This window comes from Teleopsis dalmanni, chromosome X (assembly GCF_002237135.1).
Source record: "Teleopsis dalmanni isolate 2A chromosome X, ASM223713v2, whole genome shotgun sequence".
Classification (NCBI taxonomy): domain Eukaryota; kingdom Metazoa; phylum Arthropoda; class Insecta; order Diptera; family Diopsidae; genus Teleopsis; species Teleopsis dalmanni.
The window spans coordinates 65,086,595-65,099,248 of NC_051848.1; the positions used below are offsets into that span (position 1 = coordinate 65,086,595).

General features: G+C 29.7%; 1 protein-coding gene across 4 annotated transcripts; it reads left to right on the forward strand.

Moving 5' to 3' along the window:
* The first annotated feature begins 7,890 nt into the window (after positions 1 to 7,890).
* Positions 7,891 to 11,392, forward strand: LOC119689325 (14-3-3 protein zeta-like). 4 transcript variants are annotated; one of them, XM_038104128.1, is made up of 3 exons: positions 7,891 to 7,978; positions 8,060 to 8,147; positions 10,453 to 11,392. In XM_038104128.1, exon 3 carries the CDS (start codon positions 10,532 to 10,534, stop codon positions 11,306 to 11,308), a length of 777 nt encoding a protein of 258 aa, XP_037960056.1. In that variant the 5' UTR covers positions 7,891 to 7,978; positions 8,060 to 8,147; positions 10,453 to 10,531; the 3' UTR covers positions 11,309 to 11,392. The 4 variants fall into 4 exon arrangements, with proteins under 4 accessions (XP_037960056.1, XP_037960058.1, XP_037960057.1 ...); XM_038104130.1 differs by having other exon boundaries at positions 10,465 to 11,392; XM_038104129.1 differs by lacking the exon at positions 8,060 to 8,147 and having other exon boundaries at positions 7,897 to 8,023.
* Positions 11,393 to 12,654: the final 1,262 nt, after the last annotated feature.

Below are 12,654 nucleotides of genomic sequence, written 5' to 3' on the forward strand. Positions count from 1 at the left end.
ATACAAATTTTTAAATTGGGTTAAATTAACTTAAAACAATATATTTTATTGTCACCAATATTTCCTCTATATGAAAGTGTATAGCCATCTTCACATGATACTTCAGTACTATTTTTTAAAACTAATTTCAAAAGTTGTATATTTTTAAATGTTGATCAATTATGAAAAATTTAAAATAACTAAATTAACTAAAATTTAAATTTGGCAGAGCATGAGTTCAACCCTTGGTACTCTTGCAGTCTTAGAAAACTCCTTACGTATAATTAAATAAAAGAAATAGTTTCACGACCACTGATGAACGGTATTTGGCAATTCTGGAAACAGCAGTATATTCAGCCAAAAATTCATATATTAAAAATGATAAAATAATTTGTTGTTGCAGTTTACTACTGTCTATTGAAAACAATAGCTTATATTAAAAATTTAAGTTTTTCGTTAAATTTTAAAAATCAATTTGAATTACTAAAATTTAATTGGCATTATCTTTGCATTACCTTTACCCAGCTTTCTGAATGATTTCTAAATTTATCAATATCAACCTACATTAAAGTCGAGCAACTGGTCGCCTATTCACTCTATTAAATAATAATAAGTACAAATATTATACTTACTCTTTAAATAAAAAGTTCAATGCGATATTAGTATCACTCATAATCAACTTTAATTTAAAATTTAAAGTTTTCAAACTAATTTTGCACATCTAAGGTTCTTATCTTATTCAATTTATTACAACATTTTATAAGATTATATCGGTAATCCTCGATTAATTATCAAATTTTTAAAATAACGATGGAGGCATTAACTATTTATTTATAACTATTAACTATTTTAAAGTTTTTGAAAAATTTGTTTTTAATTTCTTTTTAGTATATCAATAGCCCTTTATATTGTATATAATTTTTAACAAGAAAATTTCCTTCTATCATTCACCGTTTCCTGCAATCCTGCTTTGAAGTGTAGAAGAAGTGTTTGAAGAAACTAAAGACAGTTTCTTCTGATAAAAATACCCAAATTACTCTAATCATACGAGTATTCATCGATGAATTCATGTATTTTTATAAAAAAAAAATATTTAGCAGCGTACTTCAAACGACAATTAAAGGAAAATAAAGCATTTAAAAATCATCAGTACATTTTGAATACATTTATTCAAAATTTTCGTGCGATTATATATCACGACTTTTAACGTGGGCTAACAAGATAAGAGTGCATCGCTCAAGTTACTTTGATCACCACATTTGACGCTGAAGCTCCAAGCTCCATCCTTTGCCACTGTCAAACGCTAGTACAATGATTTTAATCGTGGCCGCAGCAAACTGCGAACTCACAGACGAACTTTGTATTAGTGAAAGTCATCCAAAATCAGTTGTTGTGCCAGAAAACATTGATGCTGTGCAAAAACTGGCACGAGTAGTGTAAGATCGTCATACGACATACTGTGAGGTTCAGGGACCCCAAGAGATTAGTTCCACCAGCATATATAAAATATTGCATGATCATTTAGCCATGAGAAAGGTTTGTTCACGTTGGATCTCTCATCATTTGACAAAATCTCGAAAAGATGTTCATATCGATTGGTGCACACAAATGCTCAAGAAGTACAAGAGCGGTTCTGTATAAGATTGTAACAGATGACAAATGATAGTTATACGAATCGTATGTGTGTGAGCGGGAACGTAAACAGCAGTCGACTGTATGGATATATGGTATATGATTTCAAGATGAACAAAATTCAACAAAAGTTATTTGCGCTTGAAGCACTTCGAAACAAATGGTCGCTTGTTTTTACGGGAAAAGTGTTCATGTGGCAACTACGTAAAGTGGTCAATTCCGAATAATATACAACTATTTGTTTACCGAAACTTTTCAGTGAAATACAGAAAACAAATAAGCAGCGTCGATTCATTCTCCATTAAGACAATGCGAGTGCCCACACATCTCGTCTAACAATCGACAACGAATATTTCAACAATCCAAAAATCGAATTGATGGGTCATTCGCATGATGGGTACAGTCCTATTTTGGCGCCCAATAACTTCTTCTTGTTCCCGAACGTCACGAAAAATTGCGTGTACATGTATTTTTTTCGGCCGAAGGAGCCGTTGATGTATTTAAAAACCCTATTTTGCAGGTGTCTGAAGTAGATTGGAAAAATGCTTTGGCAAATGGTTCGAATCCATGCAAAATTGTATTAACAAGTTAGTTAGTACAAGTTACAAGTCCATATATTTTCATTATTAGGTTTAAAATATAAATAGTGACCCTCAAAGCACTATTTTGGAAAAGTGGAAATTAACTCTCAAAATGTTTTCATTTAATTGTTTTCAATAATGTTTAAGTAGTCTCAAAATGAAATTAGTGCTATTTCTTTCTTGATTTTCGAAATCCATATTAATAAGTTTATTTATTATTTGTTATAGGACTTCATATACAGTCTCTGACGTATCTTTTTTCTTTGACCTTTATCTACAATAGATTTAAAAGCTTTACCGCAAAATACGATCATATATGTCCAACATATTCTCAACACTATATCAAAAAATAAAAATTATGTTTCTTGACCTTTTTTGATTTACCTACATCCCTTAATCTCACTATGAATGTAAAAAATACTTATATTAACCAGAAAATAACTACGGGTCACAGAATATAAATACTAACTTCAATGCTTTCTAAAGAAAGAGGTACATATTTCACATGAATATAATTTGGAGACAGTAATTTCTCTAATTTTATTAAAGTCTACTCTTCCTTTTTTTATATAAAAAAATGCTACTTATAGACCCTAGAAAACTGAACCGTTATCAAGTTAGAACGCATTATAATACTATTTATTGTATATGTGATATTCTTTGACTCCAAAGTGATTATCTGGATTTTTAAAAGCATTCATATCAAGGTTTTGTATTTATGTGAGATGAATATGAATGGACCTTTAACTTATTTCGGAATCATAATTGTTTCCAAAAGTTTACGTGAACTAGAAAAGAAAGAAGGAGGAAGCAGGCGTGAGATATGATAATACGACTTCATGTGAAGTGGAGCAGTGTCTTGTTCTGAAGATTTGTGTGTTATTGTTTTTATTAATTGTATTATTTTATATTAAATTTTGAATTTATTTATCGACCTGTTTTTTGTAATTACGATTGTTATATATTTCTTATCCGACTATAGATTACTTTTTGTTAAAATTAAAATTCAACGTTTTTTTGTTATATTTTTTAATAGACTCGCCTTGGAAGTCACCATTAGGATCGGGATCTAACATAAATTAATATTAATAAAATCTGTGTTTAACACGCCATGCTCTTGATTCTATTGTCCATATTGCACAACAGAATCAATATAGACAATATTGATTGATTGTAGAATTGACAATTCTGAGTGGTACACAACTATTTCTTTGCTAGAAGTCCTCGAAGAATTGAGAAAAACCAATCAAAGAGGAAAGATCATCTTCTACCATGACAAAGCGAGCTCCCATATATCAGCTTAAACAAAAGAGTTTTTGAGCACTCAAAACGTCGGATTGATGGGTCATCCGACTTTCATTTCCGACTTGGCAGCAAATGATATCTTCTTATCTCGAAATATTAAGAAAAATAGTGTTTAAACATTTAATATCATGGTTTTGGAGATACCAACTTAAAAAAAAAAATTGGTTAAATAGAATGCAGAAATGTATTGATTGTTATAGAGAATATGAGTTCTAAGAAAAACATTAAAAATATTTTCACTGATTGTCCGCTGTGTTTTTGGTTTCAGGCGCAAGACTTAAAAGGTAACCCTCAATATATACTGTCTTGGATATGAAGCTGTTCTTTTGTTGGCGAATAGGTATTTTATTTAATGAATAAATTAATATAAATTATATATAAAATTTATAGAATAATTAAAAAATATATATTGTACTTAAAATATATATATGCGACATTATTTAAGCACAGTCTTCTTTCTTACTTAACATCAAATTCGATACATTTGAATTGCTGCATTTGGAAGTATGGGAGTGCTGATTTGTACTGTAATATATATATCAAATCTTCCATTTTTAGAGATATGAATGAATTCACTTAAGCATTAATATATATTCTATAGTTAATCCATTTGATGAATTTACTGATAGGTTTCGCTGAATTGCATTAATTAATTTAGCATGGATGTTTCCGTATAAATTTAAGTAAAAGTCTTAACATAATCATATCAGCTTCTTAAGAGAAAAGGTTTCAATAGCTAATGGCACTAATAAATTCAAGTTTTACGGTTGTATGTAGCTATGCTACATTGTGATCACTGTATTTGGTTGCAAATATTCCTATGACATATTCTAATCACTTGCTAACAGAGGGAGCCAAAGCTATCGTACGTGCAACTCTTTGCAGTATAGCATTTCAGCGCGGTAGTTATTTATGCAAACACATTGCCATAGATAAGTTATCTCAGCTATTTTACTTGCAACAATAGAACAAGTAAATATTTTACTAAAAGATTCTTGCGCTTTTGGTTTGAGCCCACGGCAAATGTGGTTGAGAATGGAAGGCAAAACAAACGATATCAGCGGCAGAACTTCTCTGCAGCTTTGTATCTAAAGGGGGCTTACGTATGCACGCAGCTGTGTGATTTGAGGAATGCTGCTACTTTTTAAAATACTCGAAATTCTGAAACTTAAGTCTTCATTGTAATTATGAAATATGTAGTGTGGCATGCCAAACCTTACTAACTCTTCCTAGTACGAGCTCCACAAACACATGTATCGGAGGCATACCGAGACATGCTGTGTGTACTTATGTATACGAGTATGTACTGTATGTCGAATGGGAGCATAGAGATGAAAAAAAGCAATAATAAATAGAAAAAGTAGTAAAAGTTGACAGAAGGCGTGGAAAACTCAGTACCAAACCTGCCGAGCGCATAGCTTTTTTTGCTGCTATTTTGGATGATTGAGCAAATATTTTTATCGCGTTGGGTTTTTGGCTTTTTCATTCAGAGTAAAAATTCCTTATATCTTTTCATCATGCTGTTCATAGAATCTGGAATTTTAATATTTTCACTTTACAACAACAAAATTGTTCAAATTTTTCAAGCGCATTACATAAAGTATTTGGCACAGGAATAGATAAATTCTTTAAATCAAATTCATTAGTCATAATTCAAAAGTCAGTTCTAATGTTTATTTTTTCTTTAGTCTTCTAAAGTAATTGAAACTAAATAAATAAATCTGATAAACAAAGAAATCTTAAATATTACAAAGAACAGACTTTATATATGTTCGTCCTGAAATCAAGTGTCCTACTTAGGTAATTGGTAAAAACACTCACTACTTTGGTTAACTTTTGGATATATACTTATAACGTGCAAGTCAAAAACAAAAGTCACCACATTAATCTCTTACTATTAACATTAATAATGTTTATTATTAATAATCAGTAATAATATCTGCCCGGGTTTTATGGCCAATTACTTCGATAAATTCTTCTTCAACTCCTTGGCGTTGCAAAGTTAAAAGTTTTGAAAACGAGAAAATGTCGTGACTGCATCTTCAATGTCTAACTTCTGCAACTTTTTCTGCAATGTTTCTGCAACATTTAGCTGTAATAATGTCTGGCCGGGTTTTATGGTGTATTGTGCCTATTGTTCTTCTTGAAGTCCTCAGTGGTGCAAAGTTTACAGACTAGAAGACGAATAAATGCAGTTGGGAGAGCCAACCCAATATTTTTTCCTCGAAATTGCTTCTTCAATGTTTGGTTCTTGCAACTTTTTCTGCAATGTTTTTGCATTATTTAGCAGAAATAATGACTGGCCAAGTTTTAAGATCTAATTCCTTCCATGTTTATTCTTAAAGCCCCTATTGATGCAAAGTTTGCAGATTTGAAGAAGAGTAAATGCAATTGGGAAAGATAATCCAATATTTGGTTCACGAAACTTCTTCTGCAATGTTTGGTTCTTGCAATTTTGTCTGCAATATTTCTGCAATATTTAGTAGAAATAATGTCTGGTCAAGTTTTAAGATCTAATACCTCCCATGCTTGTTCTTGGAACTTATGTTAGTGCAAAGTTTATAAATTTGAAAACGAGTAGGTGCCTGCTTTTCTACTATGTATTTGATTCTAGCACATATTTAATAAGGGGAGCATTAGCAAAATAGTTGTCGATTGTGAAGGTCATACATCTTTATAGATATATGCTCCAAATCAACAACAGCCCCGAATTCCGTTGATTTTTCTACGAGAATCCGAAAGAATTGCGATAAATGCTTACTATAATAAAGTACAATAATGTTTATGATGAGAAGCAATTGTAAGCAGATAAATTCTCTTAAAATTGTGAGTAAAGTTTCTATTTAATAACTCAAGAACTTTTTGATCCTCGACAAATTACTTGTTTTATAGTATATGAAATTGAAATTTTTCGCTAATAGATAAAATTCTGAAACTCGGTTATGTGTTATGCTTAAAAACCAATTGCATGAAACTCTTTAAGATTACAGTTATAAATAAATTTATATTTTCAGAAAGTAATTTTATTACTTTTTCTGTAATATGGTCCAGATCTAAAAAAAAATTAATATTATTAGAGTTGGGAAATTGTGCCATAGAAGCTACTTGTTAAGTTATACTACAATATTCAAAAATAGACATAAAATTATGTATTTGTAAAAACAGACTAATTTTGAAACATTTATTTTTGCATTTTAAACCAAATAATATCTATATAATATATGTTCAAATCCGAAGCTGGCAATAGGCAAGACTGCCAATATTATTTAACGCATATGCTAAGTACATTTTGGGACCTGTACTTGAATTTTGGAATGGCGGTATATGTATAGGATAAGAAAAAATTAATAACTTGAGTTATGTGGACGATACACTCATTTTGGGATTCAATAAAAGTGAGCTCACTCTTCTAATAGAGAAATTGACATCCATAAGTGGGCTGGAGATAAACACTTCCAAGTCAAAAGTTATGAAAGTTGACGGGAAAAATAACAATCAGTCAAATTAAGCGACGATTACAGGCTTCAAGGTTGTAAATAAATTAACCTACTTGGGATTTCTCATAACTAATACTGATGGCAGCTCTGAAGAAATCAAACGTCATTTAACAAAGGCAAGATCTGCAATAATAAAAATTATAAAAATATGGAAATACAGAAAAAAATATAATAAAGCTTCTTCTTGTACACACCTTGGTGTTTTTTATAGTCACCTATGCAGCCGAAACATGGACCATAGAAAAATTGGACAGGCAGGATGATCAAGGCCTTCGAACTTTGGGTCTGTAGAAGAGTATTAAGAATTCTATGAATAGTGCTTACTGAACCAACGTCTCTGTATTTAACGAATTAAATGTAGACTAGGCTTATGAAAATTATTCCAACTCCAACATAATTAATCTACTTGGCCACGTAGCAAGGCGATCAGAAAGTCTGGACCAACGACGATGTCTAAGTGCTTTTCTGCTTTTTACATACAGATGGCTCTTTACGAATTTATAGGTTAATATAGTATAATAGTATTGTTATAGTATATAATATAATAACTCCAATGACATTAATATAAAAAGGTGAGTTGAGTAATTTTTTTTCTGGGATAAATTTTATCTCACGGAACCTAATTTCATGTTAAAGTAAAATTTAAAAAAAAATTAATAAGATAAATGTATATTGCAGCGAAATATTTGATTTATCTCTGTAAACAAAATAAAATAAAATTTTAAAATAAACTTTATAAAAATGTAAAAGACTGAAATCGGAAATATTTAAATACTAATATGACAATTTATTTCAGTTATGATAAACCATGCCAGTGATGTCAATGTATTTAAAAAAAGAAATTAATTTAAAAATTTTCTTTTCTATTTTTATTTTATAAACAAATTTTTTGTATTCAAATTATTAAGTTAATCTCTTTCATCTTATAATTTTGTTTAAGCGTGGCAATCTAAAAGGAAAGATAACTTATATCTTTTTGATTGTGTAAATGCTGCCATTTGCTTTTTTATTATAATTTCATTTAACACCGTAAGTAAAAGTTCTAATACTATTTAAAATTTTCAGAGATCGCCTTACCATCGGGGTTCTAGAACTCTATTCAAAACCATGAGAACTGAAGTATTTTTTGATAAAATTTAGCATTCAATATAAGGTTAGTAGATTTAACATCTTGATTTGTTTGAGAAATAACTTATTTATTCAAAAGATCTGACTTTTAATTGTATGCCTAGCCTATTACATGTTCCGAACTTTCGATTTATAGTTTTTATAAACTTCAAGAATGGAAAAGAAGAAGATTTATAGGAAAAAATATACACAATTGTCATTTCGTAGACAAAGCAGCAAGTATAATATTGTTCCACTTAAGTCCTTTAAATATGGTTTCCATGCTCTTATTGTTGGGTCACCACATGAATGACCTAACCCACTAAGTATTTATCACATATATTTTAACTTATATAGTTGTGTCTATTTAATACTTAATAATATTAAGTAAAATTTGAACAAATTTGAATGAATCAGATTATTCGAAAGACTTCAATTTAGTGTGTATTTCATTTATTATTAACAAAACTTGTTTTAATTGGATTAACAGTGCAAATCAAAGCACATCATAATCTATAAGATCTATTAGTTATCCAAAGGTCTCGTTATATGGCAACGTATTCGGAATTTCGAACAACATTAAAATAAATAATAATTTGTTATTGAAAATAGGTTAAAATACACTATTGTGTAATTTATACACTTATGTTTGGGTTCGAAACATTTTATGTAGCATTGTTTTTATTTTGCTTTAGACCTTTTCGAAATATGTTGTTTAGGAACCATATCAACATATAATTCATTAACAAAAACAATTGTCCGCGTAGTTCATTTTTTATGTTTCAGTACAAAAGGAAGTTATTGGATTATAGTCGTTGATCCATGAATTCGATATTTTGTTACTCGCTTGATGTGATGTATAAGGAAACCATATTGTCGTAATGTGGTATTATTCGTCTTTAGGTTTCCTTGTTTCGCGAAACTTTTCCTGTAAACAAATAATACAGTAAACATTCAGAATTGGCCGTTTTATTACACATTAGTCTAATAACACTGTTTCTGATTCAATAATGTTTAAGCCTGAGTAAGCAATAACTTTATCAAAAAATACCTTTCATCAAATTTTATGAGATCCAATGAAAACATATCTATTTTTCAATTAGATAATAGTTTATATATCACAGTGAAACTTATTTTTTAGATTGACTCGGTCTCAAAGTACGTTTGATAAAGATATTGCATTTATCTTGAGGCTAATGAGCCATAAACCAAGGAAAATAATATTCAAGGTTAAAAAATGATATTCTTGACCTATGGATTCTAACCTATTTTAACCAAGAACCATTAAGCAATTTTTTTTTAGTAGGGACCACAAAGTTTAAAAATAGTAAACTGTAAGATTCTTTTAATACGTTTTATGCATCTCTAATATAATGTATTGTATAAGTATTGTATAAGTTCATAAGTTTATTATATAGGCTATTAAATAGATATATTTCTAATAAGTGAGGTGTCAGTGAACAAACTACAAAAAGTGTATCCAGATATGTTAAATTTGATTCACGGACCATTGTTAACCACCTCGCGGACCACCGGTTAGGAATTACTGATCTAGACCATTGATATTTCTTCAAAGCAGAAAGTTATAGCGATATGAAAAGTGAAATAGTCTGAGTGTAATTATATTTAACCAGATATGGATATAGATGTTGGTGTTCTAAGTGTTCTTGACTTTATTGGTTTTTGTTTCAACATGGAAATATTTTATTTTCTATAATCGTAAAAATAAAAATTATTTTCATTTTATGATAAGTAAAATTAAAAATTTACATTTTATGATGATAAAAGTTTGAACAGTTTATTTATTCATAATATTCAAATGTATTTGCAATTTCACCTTCTAACAAAGTCAGGAATGCAATCCAACTCAGATTGCAGATACTGTGGAGAAGAGAGAAAAACCGCATACTATGTCCTAAGGATGTCCGGCACTGATGTATAAAGCGGAAGAAACATTTAGGCGCGTATTTCATGAAATATAAGGATTTAAGACTGGGTTAGATAGGCCTTTTACTGTCTTTCCTTAAAGAAATTGGAGTTGGAGAAACACTCTAATTCGACTAAGTGGTACAATAGATCTTTTAGTTACCCTTTTGCATAATAATAACTTGAAATTCAGAGAAATTTTTTGAATAAACATATTTTTTGTTCAAAATACACTCCTACTGTTTTTAAGCAGCTCTCAGGGGTTTGTGTCAGGGGTTTGTATCTGGTAGTAACAATGTTCTCTAATAAAAATAGATATCTGACTTTGGGGCTCCGTACTCCTTTAACTTTATTTAAAATTGCTTCAAAATGTTATGTGCAGGTTTATAATTTTTTAATTGAGAATAAAAATTTTAATATTGTAGGTTTCCTTTCAGCGATTCATGACGGAAATATCAGAAACAAGGGACCAATAATCAGAAATGGTGTGATGACTATAATCTCATGAATATGAGTTTATCTGAAAGTCTGTTTCAAAGAGCCAAAGTGGCGCACATGGCTTCCAGATACGCGGATGTGGTGCGTAGTGTAAAACAAATGATAGAGAATGACATTATGCTCCCAGTTGAAGTGATAGACATGATGCAGATTGCTTACAAAGCCCTCGTAGTAAAATGTCAAAATCAAATACGCAACATTGAGAAGTGCAGTGAGGACAGTCGAGAGATGGCAAGACTCAAGAACAGCAAAATCTTCGATTTGAAACAAAAAATACGTAATTTATGCGTATCCGTATTTACGATAATAAGCGACAAGGTACTACCATTCCAACAATCTACAGATATTCGAATGGTCTGCTATAAAATAAATGGAGATTTCAACAATTTATTGTCACGTAACGTTGGTTATATGGGATGGAGTCTTCGCATCAATGAAACAATTGAAGCCTATAATACAGCTTTAAAATTGTCAAAGCGCATTTCAGATTTCAATAAAGATAAAGAAATGCTCATTTTAAATTATTCTTCATATAAGTGGCATATTCTCAAAGACAAGACTGGTGCTATTAATATAGCTCAAGAAGGACTTTCAGACGCACTTGACTTAAAGAAACGCATAAATTCTAAACAGCTGTCACTGCTTAATATATTCATAAAAGAACTGCAACGTAAATTAACCATATGGGGAAATTTTCAAATGTCTAAAGATATGCGTTATTTAACTTCTGGTGAAAGTGGACTAAAACGAGCAAATGTTGACCAGCAGAATACAACTCCATGAAATCCGATCAGCACTCTTAAGTTTAAAATTAATTAAATTCAAAAGATTGTATGAAAATATCTACATATTTGTATTTATTTATATAAATTATTGTATTGTGAAGTGTAGTAATTTTTGTAAAATTTTTTATATTCTTCAGACATAATTAAAATTTAAGAAATACTTTTCAACACATCCATATAATTTATTTAATATATTAATGATTAATTACTGTTTAATTCTATATTAATTTGGATCTACAAGTTGGAAATTTTTTTTCATGTAATTAAAAAAGAATAAATTGTTTAAATATTATATTACTAATATTATTGATATTGTTATTGAATATTATTTAAATATAATTCATATAAATATAATATAAAAAAATTATACGACAGATGCAGATATTATGCACCGGGACTAAGCTATAGCCTTGTTAAAATCTTATACAGTCTAAAAAAAATTAAAAACTTTTATAAATGGAAATATAAGCCATTATATAAGTCCCAACTGCATTTAGTAAGTAAAAAAAAATAAAACAAAAGAAAATAATATAATAAGATTTTATGTTTATTCTTTAAAATAATAAATTCTAAGGTTTTATAAGTCCATATCTAACTATTACACTATAAGTCTCATGCCAAAATCTTTGAACCGATTAGTATGATTATTAACCGAATGAACCAAAGCTACACGAAAATTTCGTGGTTTCAATATCAATTTTTTCGTTCATTTTAATTTTCATAAGGGCTACGTTATGCAGACAGTCAAAAGACAGCAATTTTACGCTCTTTTTTTCACCAAAAACCAGATAATCTTTCTTTCTGTTCTCCGTAACTATATCAGAATTATCAGGACTTGCTACCAATGTTTTCTCCGTAAATGTCTCCGCACTATACAGATTTATTCTCAACACTTTCTCCGTAACCACCTTAGAGTAATCAGGACTTGTTACTAATGCCTTCTTCGTAAATATCTCCGCACCCTAAATATTTGCTTTCAACTTTTTTCCATGACCATATCAGATTTATCAGAACTTATTACCAATGCTTTCTACGTAACCATCTCATAGTAATCCAGACTCCAGTGCAACTTATTTAGTAAGAGTTAATTTTGACGAGTCTATGATTTTCTGCATAACATAATCCTTCCCAACTACAATGACTGAAATTATTTTCATTTGGTTTCATCTGAGTTCTTAAAAAATACTCGAAGATTAAATATTATATATCATTTGCTTCTCAAAACAAGATTATATTAAATTAAACGAAACTAAATACATTCAGACTGGTATTTTGTGATTTTATCAAAACAAACAAGCAAACTTAAAATTTCTACGTTCTTTAAAAACAAGGCTCAAAGAATTT